The 26,259-nt window shown below is 32.9% G+C and overlaps 2 protein-coding genes across 3 annotated transcripts in view; one reads left to right on the top strand and one right to left on the bottom strand.

The window, feature by feature from the left end:
* Positions 1-19,418, top strand: part of hpda (4-hydroxyphenylpyruvate dioxygenase a) — a 36,601-nt gene extending 17,183 nt beyond the window's left edge. The window contains exons 14-18 of one of the 2 annotated variants that reach the window (XR_013816393.1): positions 13,583-14,029; positions 14,235-14,890; positions 15,080-15,941; positions 16,044-17,088; positions 17,422-19,418. Coding sequence is in view for 1 of the 2 variants with exons in the window: in XM_079815424.1 (XP_079671550.1) it covers positions 13,583-13,702 (120 nt within the window). In the remaining variant the exon portion in view is untranslated. Of the gene's footprint in view, positions 1-13,582 lie in introns of both variants that reach the window. The other variant, XM_079815424.1, reaches the window with a different exon arrangement.
* rnf43 (ring finger protein 43) overlaps positions 19,417-26,259 on the bottom strand; it is a gene marked incomplete at its 5' end in the record, with an annotated part of 68,342 nt that continues 61,499 nt past the window's right edge. The window contains one exon of the mRNA XM_079814241.1: positions 19,417-24,821. Coding sequence (XP_079670367.1) covers positions 24,796-24,821 — 26 coding nt within the window. The 3' untranslated portion in view covers positions 19,417-24,795. The remainder of the gene's footprint in view (positions 24,822-26,259) is intronic.

The raw sequence follows: 26,259 nt of genomic DNA, 5'->3' as shown, positions 1-26,259 counted from the left end.
ACGTTATTTACTCATTAAAGACATTATTTAACTCATTTAAGACGTTATTTAACTCATTAAAGACATTATTTAACTCATTTAAGACATTATTTAACTCATTTAAGACGTTATTTAACTCATTAAAGACATTATTTAACTCATTTAAGACGTTATTTAACTCATTAAAGACATTATTTAACTCATTAAAGACGTTATTTAACTCATTAAAGACGTTATTTAACTCATTTAAGACATTATTTAACTCATTAAAGACGTTATTTAACTCATTAAAGACGTTATTTAACTCATTAAAGACATTATTTAACTCATTTAAGACGTTATTTACTCATTAAAGACATTATTTAACTCATTTAAGACATTATTTAACTCATTTAAGACATTATTTAACTCATTTAAGACGTTATTTACTCATTTAAGATGTTATTTAACTCATTAAAGACATTATTTAACTCATTTAAGACGTTATTTAACTCATTAAAGACGTTATTTAACTCATTTAAGATGTTATTTAACTCATTAAAGACATTATTTAACTCATTTAAGACGTTATTTACTCATTTAAGACATTTAACTCATTAAAGACATTATTTAACTCATTTAAGACGTTATTTACTCATTTAAGATGTTATTTAACTCATTAAAGACATTATTTAACTCATTTAAGACGTTATTTAACTCATTAAAGACGTTATTTAACTAATTTAAGACATTATTTAACTCATTAAAGACGTTATTTAACTCGTTAAAGACATTATTTACTCATTTAAGACGTTATTTAACTCATTAAAGACATTATTTACTCATTTAAGACATTATTTAACTCATTAAAGACATTATTTAACTCATTAAAGACATAATTTAACTAATTTACGACATTATTTAACTCATTTAAGACGTTATTTAACTCATTTAAGACGTTATTTACTCATTTAAGACGTTATTTAACTCATTAAAGATGTTATTTACTCATTTAAGACGTTATTTAACTCATTAAAGACATAATTTAACTCATTAAAGACATTATTTAACTCATTAAAGACATAATTTAACTAATTTAAGACATTATTTAACTCATTTAAGACGTTATTTAACTCATTAAAGACGTTATTTACTCATTTAAGACGTTATTTAACTCATTAAAGACATTATTTAACTCATTTAAGACGTTATTTAACTCATTAAAGACATTATTTAACTCATTTAAGACGTTATTTAACTCATTAAAGACATTATTTACTCATTTAAGACGTTATTTAACTCATTAAAGACGTTATTTACTCATTTAAGACGTTATTTAACTCATTAAAGACGTTATTTACTCATTTAAGACGTTATTTAACTCATTTAAGACATTATTTAACTCATTAAAGACGTTATTTAACTCATTTAAGACGTTATTTACTCATTTAAGACGTTATTTACTCATTTAAGACATTATTTAACTCATTAAAGACGTTATTTAACTCATTTAAGACGTTATTTAACTCATTTAAGACATTATTTAACTCATTAAAGACGTTATTTAACTCATTTAAGACGTTATTTACTCATTTAAGACGTTATTTACTCATTTAAGACATTATTTAACTCATTAAAGACGTTATTTAACTCATTTAAGACGTTATTTACTCATTTAAGACGTTATTTACTCATTTAAGATGTTATTTAACTCATTAAAGACATTATTTACTCATTTAAGACGTTATTTAACTCATTTAAGACGTTATTTACTCATTTAAGACGTTATTTACTCATTTAAGACGTTATTTAACTCATTAAAGACATTATTTAACTCATTTAAGACGTTATTTAACTCATTTAAGACGTTATTTAACTCATTAAAGACATTATTTAACTCATTTAAGACGTTATTTACTCATTAAAGACATTATTTAACTCATTAAAGACGTTATTTAACTCATTAAAGACATTATTTAACTCATTTAAGACATTATTTACTCATTAAAGACATTATTTAACTCATTAAAGACGTTATTTAACTCATTAAAGACATTATTTAACTCATTTAAGACATTATTTAACTAATTTAAGACATTATTTAACTTATTTAAGACATTATTTAACTCATTTAAGACGTTATTTAACTCATTAAAGACATTATTTAACTCATTTAAGACGTTATTTAACTCATTTAAGACATTATTTAACTCATTAAAGACGTTATTTAACTCATTTAAGACGTTATTTACTCTTAAATTTCAAAGACAAACTAGGAAATCGGGGATGGGTTAAGTAATTAATGACAGAATCTTTGGGTGAACTAACCCTTTAAAAACACAGAAACAACAATAAACCACAACAGATAACATACAAATCAATATTGCAAATATCAACATGAGATATGAATGCCATAAAGAAGATGCTTCAATCCAAAGCGACTCATCTTATAAGGAGGCAACAATTTGAGAAGTGGTAAAAATACAGTTTCAAAGACTGTCTAGAAGAGTACAGGCTAGAATGAGGAGAGAAATAAGAAGAAATAGTGATAGTTTTTAATATTGATCTTTTTAAGAGCAATTAAGTGCTCTTAAAAAGTGCTTTTGGGAACGTTTAGGAAAGTTCAGTTCATCATGTCATTATATACCGAATGAGAACAAAATGTGTTGGAGGGACAGTAAACACAGTTACAGTATAGAGTTTGACAGCCAGTCTGAACAGGCCCATAGTTTTATTAGGGGCATTTTTAAAGCTTGTGAAGTGAAGGAATGGCCTAAAGATAAGACATTTCAATCTAAACCACACTAAAGGGGCTTTACTGTCTCCTGTGGTGCTTAAAAAGTTCAAACAGAGCAAGAACCTGAACCCAATGACACCGACAGCAGTGGTGCCAAGTCTGTGGGTTTCCCGTTGAATTGGGTTCCTTTTAAGTTGTTGCGGAGGGTAATTTATTTTTCTGCGGGTTGATTTCCACCCCGTAAGCATGATTTTGACACTCCCCAAAACACCACCCAGACGTACAAATTCAGTGGAAAATTCATCCGCCCGATGGAGAAAATCACATCAGGCTATTTTTGGGCTACTTTTGATGCACAGAAACCCTGACCAACAGTTAGAATCAAAACACTGTGGCTTGTTGTTAAATGTGTGACTTTGACAAGCAATTTCTGAGTGAAAACTGGTTCAATGTAAATGCTACACCAAATGTTATTAAGTTGGCTTGAGAAAGTCAACTTACTGATCTGCTATTTAAACAGCATCTCCTCCTGGAGCTTTAAACTCGGCTCAGACCTTCAGACTGTCCTGACTCGGTCTGTCTGTCTGTCTGTCTATCTATCTATCTATCTATCTATCTATCTATCTATCTATCTATCTATCTATCTATCTATCTATCTATCTATCTATCTATCTATCTATCTATCTATCTATCTATCTATCTATCTATCTATCTATCTATCTATCTATCTATCTATCTATCTATCTATCTATCTATCTATCTATCTATCTATCTATCTATCTATCTATCTATCTATCTATCTATCATAAAAGCGCATCTATCCTTCATAAAAGTGCATCTATACATCATAAAAGAGCATCTATCCATCATAAAAGTGCATCTATCCATCATAAAAGTGCATCTATCCATCATAAAAGTGCATATATTCATTATAAAAGTGCTTCTATCCATCATAAAAGTGCATCTATCCATCATAAAAGTGCATCTATCCTTCATAAAACTGCATCTATCCTTCATAAAACTGCATATATTCATTAAAAAGTGCATCTATCCATCATAAAAGTGCATCTATCCATCATAAAAGTGCATCTATCCATCATAAAAGTGCATCTATCCATCATAAAAGTGCATATATTCATTATAAAAGTGCATCTATCCTTCATAAAAGTGCATCTATCCTTCATAAAAGTGCATCTATCCATCATAAAAGTGCATATATCCATCATAAAAGTGCATCTATCCATCATAAAAGTGCATCTATCCTTCATAAAAGTGCATCTATCCATCATAAAAGTGCATCTATCCATCATAAAAGTGCATCTATCCATCATAAAAGTGCATCTATCCATCATAAAAGTGCATATATTCATTATAAAAGTGCTTCTATCCATCATAAAAGTGCATCTATCCTTCATAAAACTGCATCTATCCTTCATAAAAGTGCATCTATTCATCATAAAAGAGCATCTATCCATCATAAAAGTGCATCTATCCATCATAAAAGTGCATCTATCCATCATAAAAGTGCATCCATCCATCATAAAAGTGCATCTATTCATCATAAAAGTGCATCTATTCATCATAAAAGTGCATCTATCCATCATAAAAGTGCATCTATCCATCATAAAAGTGCATCCATCCATCATAAAAGTGCATCTATCCATCATAAAAGTGAATCCATCCATCATAAAAGTGCATCCATCCATCATAAAAGTGCATCCATCCATCATAAAAGTGCATCTATCCATCATAAAACTGCATATATTCATTATAAAAGTGCATCTATCCATCATAAAACTGCATATATTCATTATAAAAGTGCATCTATTCATTATAAAAGTGCATCTATTCATCATAAAAGAGCATCTATCCATAATAAAAGTGCATCTATCCATCATAAAAGTAAATCTATTCATCATAAAAGTGCATCTATTCATCATAAAAGTGCATCTATCCATCATAAAAGTAAATCTATTCATCATAAAAGTGCATCTATTCATCATAAAAGTGCATCTATCCATCATAAAAGTGCATCTATCCATCATAAAAGTGCATCTATCCTTCATAAAAGTGCATCTATCCATCATAAAAGTGCATCTATCCATCATAAAAGTGCATCTATCCATCAAAAAAGAGCATCTATCCATCATAAAAGTGCATCTATCCATCATAAAAGTGCATCTATCCATCATAAAAGTGCATCTATCCATCAAAAAAGAGCATCTATCCATCATAAAAGTGCATCTATCCATCATAAAAGTGCATCTATCCATCAAAAAAGAGCATCTATCCATCATAAAAGAGCATCTATCCATCATAAAAGTGCATCTATCCATCAAAAAAGAGCATCTATCCATCATAAAAGTGCATTTATCCATCATAAAAGTGCATCTATCCATCATAAAAGTGCATCTATCCATCATAAAAGTGCATCTATCCATCATAAAAGTGCATCTATCCATCATAAAAGTGCATATATTCATTATAAAAGTGCTTCTATCCATCATAAAAGTGCATCTATCCTTCATAAAACTGCATCTATCCTTCATAAAACTTCATATATTCATTAAAAAAGTGCATCTATCCATCATAAAAGCGCATCTATCCATCATAAAAGTGCATCCATCCTTCATAAAACTGCATCTATCCTTCATAAAACTGCATCTATCCTTCATAAAACTGCATCTATCCTTCATAAAACTGCATCTATCCTTCATAAAACTGCATATATTCATTAAAAAAGTGCATCTATCCATCATAAAAGTGCATCTATCCATCATAAAAGTGCATCTATCCATCATAAAAGTGCATCTATCCATCATAAAAGTGCATCCATCCTTCATAAAACTGCATCTATCCTTCATAAAACTGCATCTATCCATCATAAAAGTGCATCTATCCTTCATAAAACTGCATCTATCCTTCATAAAACTGCATATATTCATTAAAAAAGTGCATCTATCCATCATAAAAGTGCATCTATCCATCATAAAAGTGCATCTATCCATCATAAAAGTGCATATATTCATTATAAAAGTGCATCTATCCTTCATAAAAGTGCATCTATCCTTCATAAAAGTGCATCTATCCATCATAAAAGTGCATATATCCATCATAAAAGTGCATCTATCCATCATAAAAGTGCATCTATCCTTCATAAAAGTGCATCTATCCATCATAAAAGTGCATCTATCCATCATAAAAGTGCATCTATCCATCATAAAAGTGCATATATTCATTATAAAAGTGCTTCTATCCATCATAAAAGTGCATCTATCCTTCATAAAACTGCATCTATCCTTCATAAAACTTCATATATTCATTAAAAAAGTGCATCTATCCATCATAAAAGCGCATCTATCCATCATAAAAGTGCATCCATCCTTCATAAAACTGCATCTATCCTTCATAAAAGTGCATCTATTCATCATAAAAGAGCATCTATCCATCATAAAAGTGCATCTATCCATCATAAAAGTGCATCTATCCATCATAAAAGTGCATCCATCCATCATAAAAGTGCATCTATTCATCATAAAAGTGCATCTATTCATCATAAAAGTGCATCTATCCATCATAAAAGTGCATCTATCCATCATAAAAGTGCATCCATCCATCATAAAAGTGCATCTATTCATCATAAAGGTGCATCTATTCATCATAAAAGTGCATCTATCCATCATAAAAGTGCATCTATCCATCATAAAAGTGCATCCATCCATCATAAAAGTGCATCTATCCATCATAAAAGTGAATCCATCCATCATAAAAGTGCATCCATCCATCATAAAAGTGCATCCATCCATCATAAAAGTGCATCTATCCATCATAAAACTGCATATATTCATTATAAAAGTGCATCTATCCATCATAAAACTGCATATATTCATTATAAAAGTGCATCTATTCATCATAAAAGAGCATCTATTCATCATAAAAGTAAATCTATTCATCATAAAAGTAAATCTATTCATCATAAAAGTGCATCTATCCATCATAAAAGTGCATCTATCCATCATAAAAGTGCATCTATCCATCATAAAAGTGCATCCATCCATCATAAAAGTGCATCTATTCATCATAAAGGTGCATCTATTCATCATAAAAGTGCATCTATCCATCATAAAAGTGCATCTATCCATCATAAAAGTGCATCCATCCATCATAAAAGTGCATCTATCCATCATAAAAGTGAATCCATCCATCATAAAAGTGCATCCATCCATCATAAAAGTGCATCCATCCATCATAAAAGTGCATCTATCCATCATAAAACTGCATATATTCATTATAAAAGTGCATCTATCCATCATAAAACTGCATATATTCATTATAAAAGTGCATCTATTCATCATAAAAGAGCATCTATTCATCATAAAAGTAAATCTATTCATCATAAAAGTAAATCTATTCATCATAAAAGTGCATCTATCCATCATAAAAGTGCATCTATCCATCATAAAAGTGCATCTATCCTTCATAAAAGTGCATCTATCCATCATAAAAGTGCATCTATCCATCATAAAAGTGCATCTATCCATCAAAAAAGAGCATCTATCCATCATAAAAGTGCATCTATCCATCATAAAAGTGCATCTATCCATCATAAAAGTGCATCTATCCATCAAAAAAGAGCATCTATCCTAGGGATGCACCGAATCCAGGGTTCGGGTTCGGATTCGGCCGAATATTGGGCTTTTTGACTGGGTTCGGTTTCTGCCGAACCTCAGAATTTTTTTCCACCGAACCCGAACACTAGGCTTGCACTATGCGCGCCCCGCTGGTCGAACGTAATGACGCCGCTGTTGAAAGTGAAAATGGAACTCATGAACAGAAAACGTGGCAGTATACTTTAAGTCAAAAGAAGGCGATTCAAGTTGAGCTACGCGTTCAATTTGCAATCCCGATTTGTCTCGTGATGACAAGGACCCTAAACAACAGCCGCTGTTATAACATTTGCATATGAAACATCCGAGAGAATACGAGTTGTGCATGAAGGAATCTACAGACAGCAGCCAAAATGTATTTTATTTTACCTTGCAAACAGCCTATAGATCTATAGATCAGATAAAATATAAATAAAATTAATAAAATAGGCCTACACTAAATATTTTTCACTTAAATAATTACCAAATTAAGATGACAAAACGAAAATACACTGAATCCGTAAGCTTGAAGAACCGGAATTAGGTAAATAGGTAGATAATATAGGCTACTATATATCTTTACATATACTATTCTCTTAAAACCATCATTTCGTTATTTTTACTAACCCAAATAATGATTCATCCGCTAGGTTGCACGGGAGGGGGAAAAATAGGTTCCTTCCACTTAAGAGTTGAGCTCTTTTTATTAATATATCTCTTAACATAAATACTATTTTCTACTTTAAAAAAATAACTTCGTTATTTTACTAACCCAGTGTTTTGTATGTGAATGCTGTTTCACGTGAATAATACCACAGGAGTGAAACACAAAGCTTTGTTTAGCCTAGAAAGGAAATAATGGTCAGAGAGCTCTTTTTAATTCTGTTTTGCGATCTGTATCTGGTCACTCGATTTTCCGTGAATTTGAACAATAGGCCTAGTCCATTTTATCCCAATGGACATGGACATCTCGTTTCTTTTCCCAAATCTTCACTTGCGTCGCACCCATGTTCGCAGGGGATTATAAACGTTTCTTCCTTTCGTTTGCTTATAATTAAGTCTATTATAACTTCACATCCTTTACTGTGGGAAAGTATAAAAAACACTGTAAGACGAATAGCCTTTTACTTCAAATTTTATTTAACACAGTTTGTTCTTGTTATTAAACTTAAGGCGCGTCAAGTTTGGTTTATTTGAATAGCGCATTTCACACACACACACGCCGGTGATTTTAGTTTCGTTTTCTCTGGCAGTGAATAATCAAACATTGTCTAAATGTCTTGACCCTGTGGAAAATAAAATCCACTCTTCAGACCTTTTACAACAAGTGTTGCTTTGCAACATCAGTAGAACATATGATGACAAAGATATTCAAGAAGGTGTCTATTCAGTGTCCCATTCCTCTCAAAGCGCAGAGCGGTATATGACACATCTTTGCGGGGAAATAGTATGAATCAAATATTTTTCTAACTAATATTTAATTTTCATATATTCTTGAGGTTACCATTATTTACTGATAATCGTTTAGATGTTTTATAGGCTGTAGTGTGTTGTTTCACTGACGGAAGTGCTAAAATAAACACGCATGCTTATGGATGTTTCAGCCTCAAATGATTTAAAAATGTAGGCTATATATCTGGCATAGACTACAGTATTTAAAATAGCATATATGCATTAGTTACATTCTCAATTTAATTTACAGAGCAATCCCTGCTAAGTTTTTAGTTTAACTAATACGCTGTCAGACTCGCAACGGGGGCGTGGCATCATCACGATGGTGGCGCTCCATCTTGATGTCGGCACAACCCTAGCGCGCGCCTCCTGCGCTCTCCGTTGGGTTGTTCTTTGAAACAACAGAGGACGACTCGGGGTAATTTTTCTATAAACCATCATGAAATAGCGTCGAGAAGAACATACACGACAATGTTTACTTTAGTAAACTTGACCAAAACAGTTAATGGCATCCCTACACTGCTGTGGACGTTGTTAACTTCATTAATGTGTTTACTTTGATAATGGACTGCGGATGGGAGTAGGATTCGGTATTCGGATTCGGATTCGGCCGAATCTTGACCAGTGGATTCGGTATTCGGCCGAACCCCAAAAATCTGGATTCGGTGCATCCCTAATCTATCCATCATAAAAGTGCATCTATCCATCATAAAAGTAAATCTATTCATCATAAAAGTGCATCTATTCATCATAAAAGTAAATCTATTCATCATAAAAGTGCATCTATCCATCATAAAAGTAAATCTATTCATCATAAAAGTGCATCTATTCATCATAAAAGTGCATCTATCCATCATAAAAGTGCATCTATCCATCATAAAAGTGCATCTATCCTTCATAAAAGTGCATCTATCCATCATAAAAGTGCATCTATCCATCATAAAAGTGCATCTATCCATCAAAAAAGAGCATCTATCCATCATAAAAGTGCATCTATCCATCATAAAAGTAAATCTATTCATCATAAAAGTGCATCTATTCATCATAAAAGTGCATCTATCCTTCATAAAAGTGCATCTATCCATCATAAAAGTGCATCTATCCTTCATAAAAGTGCATCTATCCATCATAAAAGTGCATCTATCCATCATAAAAGTGCATCTATCCATCAAAAAAGAGCATCTATCCATCATAAAAGTGCATCTATCCATCATAAAAGTGCATCTATCCATCATAAAAGTGCATCTATCCATCAAAAAAGAGCATCTATCCATCATAAAAGTGCATCTATCCATCATAAAATTGCATCTATCCATCAAAAAAGAGCATCTATCCATCATAAAAGAGCATCTATCCATCATAAAAGAGCATCTATCCATCATAAAAGTGCATCTATCCATCATAAAAGTGCATCTATCCATCAAAAAAGAGCATCTATCCATCATAAAAGTGCATCTATCCATCATAAAATTGCATCTATCCATCAAAAAAGAGCATCTATCCATCATAAAAGAGCATCTATCCATCATAAAAGTGCATCTATCCATCAAAAAAGAGCATCTATCCATCATAAAAGTGCATTTATCCATCATAAAAGTGCATCTATCCATCATAAAAGTGCATTTATCCATCATAAGAGTGCATCTATTCATCATAAAAGAGCATCTATCCATCATAAAAGTGCATCTATCCATCATAAAAGTGCATCTATCCATCAAAAAAGAGCATCTATCCATCATAAAAGTGCATTTATCCATCATAAAAGTGCATCTATTCATCATAAAAGTGCATCTATCCATCATAAAAGTGCATCTATTCATCATAAAAGAGCATCTATCCATCATAAAAGTGCATCTATCCATCATAAAAGTGCATCTATTCATCATAAAAGTGCATCTATCCATCATAAAAGTGCATCTATCCATCATAAAAGAGCATCTATCCATCATAAGAGTGCATCTATTCATCATAAAAGAGCATCTATCCATCATAAAAGTGCATCTATCCATCATAAAAGTGCATCTATCCATCAAAAAAGAGCATCTATCCATCATAAAAGAGCATCTATCCATCATAAAAGTGCATCTATCCATCAAAAAAGAGCATCTATCCATCATAAAAGTGCATTTATCCATCATAAGAGTGCATCTATTCATCATAAAAGAGCATCTATCCATCATAAAAGTGCATTTATTCATCATAAAAGTGCATTTATCCATCATAAGAGTGCATCTATCCATCATAAAAGTGCATCTATCCATCATAAAAGTGCATTTATCCATCATAAAAGTGCATTTATCCATCATAAAAGTGCATTTATTCATCATAAAAGAGCATCCATCCATCCATCATAAAAGTGCATTTATTCATCATAAAAGAGCATCCATCCATCCATCATAAAAGTGCATCTATTCATCATAAAAGAGCATCCATCCATCCATCCATCATAAAAGTGCATCTATCCATCATAAAAGTGCATCTATCCATCAAAAAAGAGCATCTATCCATCATAAAAGTGCATCTATCCATCATAAAAGTGCATCTATCCATCAAAAAAGAGCATCTATCCATCATAAAAGAGCATCTATCCATCATAAAAGTGCATCTATCCATCATAAAAGTGCATCTATCCATCAAAAAAGAGCATCTATCCATCATAAAAGTGCATTTATCCATCATAAAAGTGCATCTATCCATCATAAAAGTGCATTTATCCATCATAAAAGTGCATCTATCCATCAAAAAAGAGCATCTATCCATCATAAAAGTGCATTTATTCATCATAAAAGTGCATTTATCCATCATAAAAGTGCATTTATCCATCATAAAAGTGCATCTATTCATCATAAAAGTGCATTTATCCATCATAAAAGTGCATTTATCCATCATAAAAGGGCATTTATTCATCATAAAAGAGCATCCATCCATCATAAAAGTGCATCTGATTATATTCGTCTGAAAGAAGAAAGTCATATACACCTATTTCTCAGCAACGAGGGAGTTACATCATTATTTTGAAGTAATTAAACTATAGCTTTAATGTTAACAGATAGAGACGCTGAACAGACACAGGTACACACATCTCTCTCTCCCTCTCTCTCTCTCTCTCTCTCTCGATGATTAATAAAAATAAATGCTTTAATTAATTAATTCAAATAAATGTAATCTTACTTTATCTCTGTGTCTGATTCAAAGCGTGCAGAATGCTGGATCTAACAAGCCGTAACTGATGAAAATAACTCAGTTTTACTCTTCCGGTCAACTATTGCACCGCAAACATCAATAACAGCTTTAAGTTGTCAATGCTGGTAAATGACCATGGTATAAGCAGGATAATCCATGGCTAGCTGTGAATTAAACAATTTGAATGCATTTTGCGGAGGCAAACACCCTCCGTCAGGCGGTTCTTTGTTTCCACATCGTGCCTCAAAATCGTTTAATGCACAGGTAGACGTATATTAAGCCTATTCCTTACTTCATCCACTACGTATATATCACTAACAAAGCCTAGCAACTAGCTTAGGACATGCTAACAATGTGCTAAAAATGCTAATTCAATGTTAAAACTAGCAACATGTTAAATCATGCTAACAAAATGCTCCCATCAAATGTTAAAACATGTTAAATCAAACAAACACATTAAAACATGCTAGCAACATGCTTATTCATGATAAAACTCTTTAACAACATGTTAAATCATGCTAACAATGTTAAAACAAAGTAGCAACATGCTAGTTTATGTTAACAGCTTGATAAAATATGTAAGCAACATTCCAAATAATGCTAGCAAAATGATAATTCAAGTGTTAAAACATGTTAGTAACATGTTAAATAATGTTAAAAATGTTGAAACAAGGTAGCAACATGCAATTTAATGTTAACAGCATGATAAAACATGTTAGCAACATGCTTATTTAATGCTAAAATTTGTTAATAACATGATAAATAATGCTAACAATGTTAAAACAAAGTAGCAACATGCTAGTTTATGTTAACAGCTTGATAAAACATGTTAGCAACATTCCAAATAATGCTAGCAAAATGATAATTCAAGTGTAAATGTTAAAACATGTTAGTTACATGTTAAATAATGCTAACAATGTTAAAACAAAGTAGCAACATGCTATTTAATGCAAACAGCATGATAAAAACATGTTAGCAACATGCTTATTTAATGCAAAAATATGTTAATAACATTATAAATCATGCTAGCAAAATGCTAATTCATGTTAAAACATGTAAAAAAATGTTAACAATGTTAAAACAAGGTAGCAACATGCTAGTTAATGTTAACAGCATGATAAAACATGTTAACAACATGCTAATTAATGCTACATGCTAGCAAAATGTTAAATAATTATAGCAACATGTTAACATAATAATGCATGCTAGCGAAATGCAAATTCATGCCAGCAGTGTGTCAAAACATGCCAGCCACATGTTAAATCATGCTATCAACAAGCAAATTCATGCTAAAATATGTAAATTCATACTAGAAACGTGTTAAAACATGCTAGCAACATGCTAATTTGTGCCAGCAACATATTAAAACATGTTAAATTATCGATCTGATAAGACTACTGCCTTCAAAATATTCAAACTTCTTCAAATGTAAAACCTTCAAACTTCAAGCTTTTAAAACTTTCTGGTCTGGCTTTCTCAAGCCAACTTTAAAGTGTGTCATCTAGTTTTAAGTGTACTCTAGTCACACAGCTGATTACATATTTTATCCAATTCTCATATCATAAGAATGCATGCAGTTAAACCTGTGACCTGTCTTATCTTCAAGGGTTTTGGAGCTGGAAACTTCAAATCTCTGTTTGAGGCCATTGAGAAGGACCAGGACGCCAGAGGAAACCTCACAGTGCTCACACCGGAGAGCCAGGAAACCCTGAAGATGTTTAACTAATGCACAAACACATCTGCATAAACATGGTTTACTCTCAAGCCCTTGTAATATGAGACCATCAATTAACACTGAACCAGGGAAACAATAAAGAATGTATAATGTATCTGTATGATCCTCTTAAAGTTCTTCAGCTTCCAGAGTTTTATTGATAATCCTGCATCTGAAATGGCACAGCTTTCCTCAACAACACACATTTGCTCAGATCACCTTAGGCAATAGAACTAGTGATGCTTGATCACCACAAACACAAACCTCTACAAACTCTAATTCATGCTAGAATGTGTGCTAAAACATGTTAACAACATGCTAATTCATGTTAACAGGCAGGTAACATTCTTATTCATGCTAAAACATGTTAACAATATGCTAATTCATGCTAGCAACGGGTTAAAACATGTTAACAACATGCTAATTCATGTTAACATGTGAGTAACATGCTTATTCATGCTAAAACATGTTAACAACATGCTAATTCATGCTAGCAACGTGCTAAAACATGTTAACAACATGCTAATTCGTGTTAACATGTGAGTAACATGCTTATTCATGCTAAAACATGTTAACAATATGCTAATTCATGCTAGCAACGGGTTAAAACATGTTAACAACATGCTAATTCATGTTAACATGTGAGTAACATGCTTATTCATGCTAAAACATGTTAACAACATGCTAATTCGTGTTAACATGTGAGTAACATGCTTATTCATGCTAAAACATGTTAACAATATGCTAATTCATGCTAGCAACGTGCTAAAACATGTTAACAACATGCTAATTCGTGTTAACATGTGAGTAACATGCTTATTCATGCTAAAACATGTTAACATGTGAGTAACATGCTTATTCATGCTAAAACATGTTAACAATATGCTAATTCATGCTAGCAACGTGTTAAAACATGTTAACAACATGCTATTTCATGTTAACATGTGAGTAACATGCTTTTTCATGCTAAAACATGTTAACAACATGCTAATTCATGCTAGCAACGTGCTAAAACATGTTAACAACATGCTATTTCGTGTTAACATGTGAGTAACATGCTTATTCATGCTAAAACATGTTAACAATATGCTAAATTATGCTAGCAACGGGTTAAAACATGTTAACAACATGCTAATTCATGTTAATATGTGAGTAACATGCTTATTCATGCTAAAACATGTTAACAATATGCTAATTCATGTTATCAACATGTTAGCTACATTCTAATTCATGTTAACATGCGAGTAACATTCTTATTCATGCAAAAACATGTTAACAACATGCTAATTCATGTTATCAACATGTTAGCTACATTCTAATTCATGTTAACATGCGAGTAACATTCTTATTCATGCAAAAACATGTTAACAACATGCTAATTCATGCTAGCAACGTGTTAAAACATGTTAACAACATGCTAATTCATGCTATCAACGTGCTAAAACATGTTAACAACATGCTAATTCATGTTAACATGTGAGTAACATGCTTATTCATGCTAAAACATGTTAACAACATGCTAATTCATGCTAGCAACGTGCTAAAACATGTTAACAACATGCTAATTCGTGTTAACATGTGAGTAACATGCTTATTCATGCTAAAACATGTTAACAATATGCTAATTCATGCTAGCAACGGGTTAAAACATGTTAACATGCTAATTCATGTTAATATGTGAGTAACATGCTTATTCATGCTAAAACATGTTAACAATATGCAAATTCATGCTAGCAAAATGCTAAAACGTGTTAGCAAAATGCTAATTCATGTTAACATGCGAGTAACATGCTTATTCGTGCTAAAACATGTTAATAACATGCTAATTTATGCTATCAATGTGCAAAAACATGTTAACAACATGTTAATTAATGTTAACATGCGAGTAACATGCTTATTCATGCTAAAACATGTTAACAATATGCTAATTCATGCTAGCAATATGTTAAAACATGTTAATAACAATGCTAATTCCTGGTAACAAATGTGTTTAAAATGTTAGCATGTATTCTGGTAACATGCTTATTAATTCAATTCAATTCAATTCAATTCAAATGTATTTGTATAGCGCTTTTCACGATACATATCGTTTCAAAGCAGCTTCACAGAAAATGCATCTACATTACAATTTAAATTGATTTGTACATGTTATGCATTTCAGAAATGCACATATACAAAGCACACAGATTAGCTAACTATCTATTATGTGCTCAAACATGTTAACAACATGCTAAATCATGTTAACATGTAAGTAACATTCTTATTCATGCTAAACATGTTAACAATATGTTCATTCATGCTATCAATGTGTTAAAACATGTTAATTACATGCTAATTCATGCTAACATGCGAGTAACATTCTTATTCATGCTAAACATGTTAAAATATGCTAATTCATGCTAGCAACATGCTAATTAATGTTAACATACGAGTAACATGCTTATTAATACTAAAACATGTTAAAATATGCTAATTCATGCTATCAATGTGCTTAAACATGTTAATAACATGCTAATTCATGTTAACATGTGAGTAACATGCTGATTCATGCTAGTAAAATGCTAAAACATGTTAACAAAATGCTAATTCCTGGTAACAAAATGTGTTAAAAATGTTAGCAAAATGCTAATTCCTTTCAATAACATGTTTATTCATGCTAAAACATTAAAAATGTTAGCAACATCATTATTCATGTTAAATCATGCCAGCAACATGCTCACTCATGTTAACAATGTGTTAAAACATGATTGCAAAATGCTAGTTAATGAAATGAACAAAATGCTAACTCATAATAGCAACAGGTTAATCAATGTTAAAACATGCTAGAAAAATGTTGAATAATGTTAGCAACATGTTAAAAATGCTAACAAAACAATAATTCATGATAGCAAAATGCAAATTCATACTAGCAGTGTGCTTAACATGCTAGCTACCTTATTAGCATGATTTAGCAAGAAGTGCTAGTTAATGATAAAACATGCAGGCAAAATGTTAAATCATGCTAGAAACATGTTAAAACATGTCAACAAAATTAAAGTTCATGGTAACAAAATGCTAATTCATACTAGCAGTGTGCTAAACATGCTAGCTACCTTACTAGCATGATTTAAGAACATGCTAATTAATGCTAAAACATGCTAGCAAAATGTTAAATAATGTCAGCAACATGTTAAAGCATGCCAACAAAATGAAAGTTAATGGTAGCAAAAAGCAAATTCATACTAGCAGGGTGCTAAACATGCTAGCTACCTTACTAGCATGATTTAACAACATGTTAATTAATGCTAAAACATGCTAGCAAAATGTTGAAACATGTTAAAACATGCTAACAAAATGCAACTTAATGTTAGCAGCATGTTAAAATGTTAACAAAATGATAATTCATGCTAGCAATGCTAGTAGCATGTTAAAACATGCTAGCTACCTTACTAGCATGATTTAAGAACATGCTAATTAATGCTAAAACATGCTAGCAAAATGTTAAATAATGTCAGCAACATGTTAAAGCATGCCAACAAAATGAAAGTTAATGGTAGCAAAAAGCAAATTCATACTAGCAGGGTGCTAAACATGCTAGCTACCTTACTAGCATGATTTAACAACATGTTAATTAATGCTAAAACATGCTAGCAAAATGTTGAAACATGTTAAAACATGCTAACAAAATGCAACTTAACGTTAGCAGCATGTTAAAATGTTAACAAAATGATAATTCATGCTAGCAATGCTAGTAGCATGTTAAAACATGCTAGCTACCTTACTAGCATGATTTAACAACATGCTTGATCACCACAAACAAACTCAAAACACTTACATTCACCCTTAGAAATGTCAAAATAATCTTTAGACGGGTCAGTTATTGTTCCCCCAGTTACTATTAACAATAAAATTCATATTAAAACTTCAAATAAAATGTATTAACCAAGAACCTTAATGTTCATCACCCACAAAATAAATAAATGAAACACCACATTCTCTGCATTTTTATTTCAAAATAATTTATTTGTATATAATCGGAATGATGCCAGGTTTATACATCTATGATGGCAGCTGTACGTTTCATAAAGAATATCATTCCAAAAGTGAGAAAATAACATTTTAAAACATTTTCTCAGACCTGGACAAAAAAAAAAAAGGGATAAATATATTAGCAAATAAATATATTAGTGACATACCATTGAAATGTTCTATTATATATAAAATACAACACTTTATCTTATAACTGTTTTGTCTTTCTTTTTTTTTTTTTTACACAAAATATTGAACATATACTGGCATATCCCTTGATTTCTGAAGGGATTTAGCTCTGTTACAAAAAGGCAGTTTTCATTGATTCTCTGTGGAAGAGAGAGAGAGCGTATGAACAATACAGACAACCAACACAATGGAACAAAGGTCGAGAAAACAAAAAAACACACGTTTAGTGACATTTCATTGATTTTCTAGATACATAGTGCTACGATTGTTTCGCTTCGAATCACATGCAGATTTTCTTCCCAAGGCAAAGTGCGGTTTGTATCCTTTAGATAAAGCCAACAGCTTTACGTGTTAATCTGTGTGAGGCCGATGCGTATCTTCTGTAATCAGTGGCAGTTGGTGGCAATAGTTGCGTTTACTCACTGTAGTGTGTGTGTGTGTGTGTGTGTGTACAGACTGACATCATCTTACATGGTTAGTGTTGAACTAAAATGACTAACAAACTTAATGAGAATATCGGTTCATTCTTATCTTTGGTTGGTAAAGCGGTCTAACTCAACCGGGTTGCAACTACTCGTGATTTTCATCGCTGGAAAAGCTACGGAAAACAAAAGCATTTCTACAGTTAATATCATTTATTTCTATTATGCACGGCTCTAAATGTTTAGCCTGTTAACTGTCAGCGTCCCGCTGCTTTTTTCCTGATCGCATTATCATAAATGTATGGAAGCTCGTTTCCACAACAATTTAAAAGATAATTGCAACTTTTTATCTCACAATTCTGACTTGAATCTCAATCGCAAGTTACTTTATATCACAATTACGACTTTTGTATCAGTTCTGACTTTATAACTCACAATTCTGAGTCAGAATTGTGAGATAACATTTTTTTTTTTTCTATGGTGGAAACAAGCTTCCGAAAACTTAAAAATTAATTTTGTGAAATCTGTTTTGAAATTGGACATTGGGTTAAACTCTGCGGACCCTGTACAGGGATGTAAGGAATGAATTTAATCATGTATATACTTTAAATGTTAAGTCTATAGACTTTCCGCAGATATGCATCACTTTGGCATTTGTTTTAGACAAAGTAACTTATTTACAGTAAATTACTTGGCCGACCCAAATTGAAAAGTTTCCCATACACACACACACACAGTGTCTCTAAATACACAATACTGCTGTCATTTTACAGGAAACCCTTTGAAGTTTTATAAGCCACTGCTAAAAGTGATACACATGTAAGTATATGTTGTCTGAGCTGTAATAACCCCTGATTTTTTTTGGTTATAAATGCATTTTTGAAAGTGTGTAACTCTATAATGTGCTCTAGCACCCTGCAGACAGTTTGGGCCGTTTCCACTAGATTCCAGAAAATACTGGAAAAAAGAGTTTTGTCTGGATCATATATGCAAGATTTATTCAAATGAATCTGAATTGAGGAAAATATTACATTTTTTTAATGTAATTTCCCCCATACCCATATACAGTGGTGCATAAACCACTGCTAAAAGTGATAAACATGCAAGTATATGTTGTCTGAGCTGTAATACCCCCCCCCCAAAAAAAAAGAAACGCTTTTTGATTTTTTTTGGTTATAAATTTAATTTCGTTTTTGTTCGTGCTCTAGCACCCTGCAGACAGTTTGGGCTGTTTCCACTCAATTCCAGAAAATACTGGATAAAAGAGTTTTGTCTGGATCATGTATGCAAGATTTATTCAAATGGATCTGAATGGAGGAATATTACCTTTTTTTAATGTAATTTCCGCCAACCCCCCAACACACATCCAGTGGTATAAATGCAATATCCAGGTGCCATTTTACAGAAAACCCTGAAATTACTTAAAACACTTCTGAAAGTGATATATATTATAGTATACGTTGTGTGTGATTTAATAGACAAACATATCAAATATAAAAAAACAGACAAACAAAATAGGCGCTTTTCGATTTTTTGGTTATAAATTCATTTTTGAGTGTTTATCTCAGGCCCTGTGAGCTCTAGCACCCTGCAGACAGTTTTGGTTGTTTCCAGCATATCAGCAAACACTGGATAAAAGAATTCAATGACACTGGGATATTGTATTTACACCAATTATTATGCAATACATCTTGCATACATGATCCAGACAAAAGTCTTTTCCCAGTATTTTCTGGAATATAGTGGAAACAGCCCAAACTGTCTGCAGGGTGTTACAACATATACTTACATGTTTATCACTTTTAGCAGTGGTTTATGAAATCTCAAAAGTTTTCCTGTAAAATGACACCGGTATTGTGTATTTAGAGACAGTGGTGTATGGGAAGCTTTTCAATTTGGGTCGGCCAAAATCTAGACGGAAATCCCCAAAATGGTCCCAGAGCTTTAAAACCTTTTTGTGATATCAACTTCAAGGTTTCAACAAACCTTTTTGGAACACAACTTGGTTAGAAAGCAATTTTAGCGTCCAAATTATTTTGTAAAATACATTTTGTATGAAATAAAAAATATGTTCAGGGTTGAAGTGCTTTCTGCAATAATATTTCAAAAGAGATTCATGAATTACAACCATTTAAGTTCAGAACTTTGCTAAAAAAGGATGCTGACATTTAACAGGTCAATAAATCACTCTTTAAGAGTGCAATAATCTCTATAAAACGATTTGAAAAACGTTCTCCAGTAAATCACAAACAACTGGAAAAGTCATTGAATCTCATCGGTCATAAGGTGTGAGAACCCTATATATTAGGATTCACTATATTTTGTCTTATTTGGGATTCAGCCTCATTTTGTTGAAAAGCAAAACAAAAAGACCCGAGGGATGTGAGAGACACGGGTGTTCGTGGTTCAAAGGATCGAGACCTTCGAGCAAAGTGACCATTTACTGACAAAAAAATAAAAAAACATTCAGGCGTTTGTCATGGCAAGATTTCCAGTGTTTCCTTTTCTTTACATAAAAGAATGTTTCAGGTTCAAAACCCCATATTTTGTGACGTATATTTCCAGCACGTCACGGATACTGTCGTTAGTTTGAACTCGTTTTGAACCCGGACAATTCCTTTAAAGGGTTGCTTTTAAAATATATGACAACAGAGATTTCAGGGTAACAGATTAAAGATAAATGTTGATACATCATTGAACATGACAGCAGGCTACATTTTGAGTATGAGTAAACTTCATGAAGTGTTCATTTCATGGGATACAGAGGCACTTTTGGTAAGCTTGTATGCTGGTTACTTTATGTGAAATGTGAGTGTCCCTTTAAGGGACTATGAGTCATAACAGGTGAAAGCAAAGCATTCTGGGAAATGTAGTCCTTCTCAGCACAAACACAGACCAAAATAATGAAGCAAAACAGAAAAATCTTCACAACTTTCCCCAAATATATTCAGTCAATTCATTTCGTTGACAAGCAAAATTAATAAATGAAGACACAAACGTTTGTAAATAACAGCTGCCATTTTTGAATTAACAAAACCGAGACCCTGAAACCTCAATGAAATGCAGATGATATGAAGCGAGTAGGTCGTCGGACGCACACGTACCTTTGAAGTACCGTCTCGCTAACAGGCCTTTTCTGATTGGTTATCTGAGGTAGTGCTGGAAAACCAGGCCAGATGATTAAACGCAGCCCAACACGGCACAGGTAAAGGGCTACGTCTAGCTTTTGAGAAGTAAAATGGAAGGGGCGTGTAGCATTGCGATAACGAAATAGTTAATTAGCCAGTAGGCGCAGTGAGATAATGAATGCATGGAGGGTATTAAAGGCTAAAGCCTGAAACAAACTCTATGCAAGAGCGCAAACACTGAAGGAAATGCACAGCCAATGCATTGCAAGCTCTGATTTTCATTGTTTATGCTCAGTAGCTTTCAAGGTATGACCTTCAAATTGTATTGTATTGTTATTTAGGTGCACTGAAAAAAAATTGGTGTTAGAGACAGTTTTACTATGGAAGCTGGTTTCCGCCACAGAATACAAAATATAATTGCGACTTTTTATCTCACAGTTCTGACTTTTTATCTCATTTGACTTTTTCATTTCACTTTATATCGCACAATTCTTACTTTATAACACGCAATTGCGAGATTTAAAGTCAGTGAGATATAAACTCGCAATTGCGAGGTATAAAGTCAGAATTGCGAGATATAAAGTAAGAATTACGAGATATAAAGTCAGAATTGTTTGATATAAAGTCAGAATTGTGAGATATAGTCAGAATTGTGAGATAAGTCAAAATTACGAGATATAAAGTCAGAATTACGAGATAAAAAGTCAGAATTGCGAGATATAGTCAGAATTACGAGATATAAAGTCAGAATTACGAGATAAAAAAGTCAGAATTGCGAGATAAGTCATAATTACGAGATAAAAAGTCATAATTACAAGATAAAAAGTCAGAATTGCGAGATATAGTCAGAATTGCGAGATAAGTCAGAATTACGAGATATAAAGTCAGAATTGCGAGATATAGTCAGAATTGTGTGATATAAAGTCAGAATTGTGAGATATAGTCAGAATTGCAAGATAAGTCAGAATTGCGAGATATAAAGTCAGAACTGCGAGATATAAAGTCAGAATTGCAAGATATAAAATTTGAATTGTGAGATAAGTCAGAATTACGAGATATAAAGTCAGAATTGCAAGATATAAAATTAGAATTGTGAGAAGTCAGAATTGTGAGATATAAAGTCAGAATTGCGAGATATAAAGTCAGAATTGCAAGATATAAAGTCAGAATTGCGAGATATAAAGTCAGAATTGCAAGATATAAAGTCAGAATTGCGAGATATAGTCAGAATTGCGAGATATAAAGTCAGAATTGCGAGATATAAAGTCAGAATTGCGAGATGTAAACTCGTTATTGTGCAATAAAAAGACGCAATTATCTTTTAAAATGTGTTATTCTGTGGCAGAAGCAAGCTTCCATACATTACAATGTGAAATTAAATGAAACATTTTGAAGTAGAAAGACTGAAATTGTATTTTCTTGTCAAATCTAGGTCTTTACGACTTTTGATTAAAGGCTGGAATACACTACAAGACTGAACAGAAAATCTCAACAGATTTAAAAACACAAGGCATCATTTACTTGCCGACTTTCAAATCATTCCGAACACAACAAACTCGCTCAGAAACACTATGATTGTTGAAACCATAGATATGCATATGTAGATGCAACATTCGAGCACTCAAGACACGTCAACTCGTCCGCCATCTTGGAACAGTCAACATTTCAGATTCTGTTGTCCAAGATGCCACAACATTGTGCAGCCTCTGTTTGTAAAATGTATATGTATTAAAGGGATAGTTCACCCAAAAAGGAAAATCCAGTCATCATTTTCTCACCCTCAAGTAGTTCCAAACCTGTATGAGTTTCTGTCTTCTGCTGAGCACAAAAGAAGATATTTTGAAGAATGTTGGTAACCAAACGGTTAATGGACCCCATTGACTTCCATAGTATTTTTTTCCCATACTATGGTGCCCATTCGTCTCGTCTTTCATCTACTGAATTCTATTGCAGACATATATATTCATACATGCATATAACTATGGTTGCAGACCCAACCGTGTTTTTTTGACTGTTCCAATATGGCGGACGGCTTGTGCATAGCGACCCATTGAAAGAGCCGCCAATGAGTCACGTATATCTATCTATGGTTGAAACGAACATGGAAGTGCAGGGGATGAGCGCAGTAGTTGTTGCAGCGTCGCAAAAGAAGTGCATTTGGATGTGGTCTTGGGTGGGTGGACGCGGTCAGTCCTGAAGAGTCCAATATTTAGGCTAATTTGTCACACATGGGGCCAGATTTACTAACAGCTTGCGCCAGTGCAAACCCTCTTTTGGCGTTAAAAACTACAGTTCGGATTTACCAAAGGTACGCAGTGAAGAATGAGCGGCTGATCTTATGATTTACTAGGGTTTGCACTGGTCAATTTACTGGTGTTTGCGCCATTATTTACCACCCAAAAAAGCACAACTTAAACCAGAATGCAGAACTGTCCACTCCCATCAGCGCTTTTATGGGATTGCGCTCTCACGCTAATTTGCCCTGTTTAGAAAATCTGGCCCATGTTCTGTTCATTTACTTTTGTATTGGTATTGTATTTAATTGCAAAACTGGTCGATAGAGGACAGCTTAGGTTTCATACACTACGATATGTGTTCTCAAAATATCAAACATGTTTTGATATCCTTCGATTGGAAGGTCCGAAGCTAAAAAATCGTAGACTGTGCCCATCATACACTCATGCCCATCAAATCCAAGACTTTGGGCAACTATTGTCGACTGCAAATCGGGGAGAAAATCGTTAAGTGCATTCCAGCCTTAAGTTTAACTTGATTCCGGCATGATAGTAGAACAAGAACAAGACGGATTACGCTAATGTTGTAGTATGAAAAGTGTCTGCGTTCTTGCATAGAGTACATAGGCCAGGCCTAACCCTCAATTGAATATGGGGAAGACTTGTTTATACCTTTAAAGGCTTGGACGAAGATCACCAAGGAGTTCTCAGACTAGAGAAGGTACTAAATGAATCCTGTTTCAAAGCAAAACAGGATTGATGCGAATCTCCCAGATCCTTCCTGAATAAACACCATTTGTTTGCCTATTGAAAGTCACATTTGGGCTGTATCGGGTAAAGTACCTTGACAGTGCCAGCAATGACTCGTTTTGGCCATTAGACGTGTGCTAGTAACGGTGAGTTACTACTGAAGAGTACCCATCTACTGATCACTAATGTGTGTAATCTTTGCTAGAATGACATTCTGAGGTCTGGAGATTCTGGCTGATGCGGTTTGATATTGCAGATGTTTGGAATTATCTGGAAGACTCAACATGTGGAAGAGACAGCGAGAGAGCGCCGAAGAGTTTTGTCCATTTCGGCTTTTGTGTAGCAGCGTGAGGAGTTTTGGATGAAGAGTTTTCTCAAACACCAGACTCTTCTTCTGACCCTGTGACACAAGAAGAGAAAAACGTCGAAATCATTTCACAACATCAAATTAAAGGAATAGTTCATCCAAAATGAAAACTGTCGATCAGCTGTGCACGTTCAGATTATAACCAGCGATTGAGTTCTGCAGAAATTATGTATTTTCGCAGGCAAACCTGTAAGTTAGGCATCACCCTAGTACAAAAAGCCAGTATGAATGTTCCACTGGCTTTCAATTATTGCAAAAAAATAGTAATAGATAATCTTCACAAATGTATATTTGTATAATGTATAACAAAAATATTCAATACATATCAAAGACACTTAATATACTGTAATATTATCGCTTTGACTGACATTATTGGATGAGAAAAAAATTTGAGATGAATAACGACTGCTTATAGCTGAATTTACTTCATTTTGTAATTGACATATCTTGCAACAGACATGGTTATTGAACTGCACATTAAACTGACTCAAGCTGAATAATGACTATTGTCTTCTCTAGAGCTGCTTATAGCTTGTTTCATAATTTCACAACTGATACACTTTACACAGTTATTGAACAGAACTGAATCAACATTAAACTGACTCAAGCTGAATAACAACTCTATTGTCTTCTGTACGGCTGTTTATAGCTTGTTTCATAATTTCATAATTGATCAACTCTACACAGTTATTGAACTGAACTGAATCAACATTAAACTGACTCAAGCTAAATAACAACTCTATTGTCTTCTGTACGGCTGCTTATAGCTTGTTTCATAATTTCATAGTTGATCAACTTTACAGTTATTGAACTAAACTGAATCAACATGAAACTGACTTGAGCTGAACAACGACTCTATTGTCTTCTGTACGGCTGCTTATAGATTAATCAAATTTTGCAACAGCCACTGTTGTTGAACTGAATTGAATGAACATTAAAATGATTCGAACTCAATCATGACTCTCTTGTCTTTTGTAGGGCTGCTTATAGCTTGTTTCATAATTTCATAACTGATCAACTTTACAGTTATTGAACTAAACTGAATCAACATGAAACTGATTCGAGCTGAATAACAACTCTATTGTCTTCTGTACGGCTGCTTATAGCTTGTTTCATAATTGATCAACTTTACAGTTAATGAACTAAACTGAATCAACATGAAACTGACTTGAGCTGAGCGACTCTATTGTCTTCTGTACGGCTGCTTATAGATGAATCAAATTTTGCAACAGCCACTGTTGTTGAACTGAATTGAATGAACATTAAACTGATTCGAACTCTCTGTAGAGCAGCTTAAAGCTGAAGTGAACTTGTTTCATAATTTGCTAAACATAACACAGTTATTGAACTAAACTGAATCAGCCCATTCCGAGTCTTTTTCGAGCTGCTTTACATTGATTCGGTTATTTTCCTGTTTATAAATGAATCTGTATAAAGTGCTATAGAAATTACTTGACTATAAAGTGGAGCA

The sequence above is a fragment of the Gobio gobio genome (genome assembly GCF_949357685.1).
Source record: "Gobio gobio genome assembly, chromosome: 4".
NCBI lineage: Eukaryota > Metazoa > Chordata > Actinopteri > Cypriniformes > Gobionidae > Gobio > Gobio gobio.
Note: the sequence above shows the minus strand (reverse complement) of the source record. Positions and strands in the feature narration are given on the sequence as shown.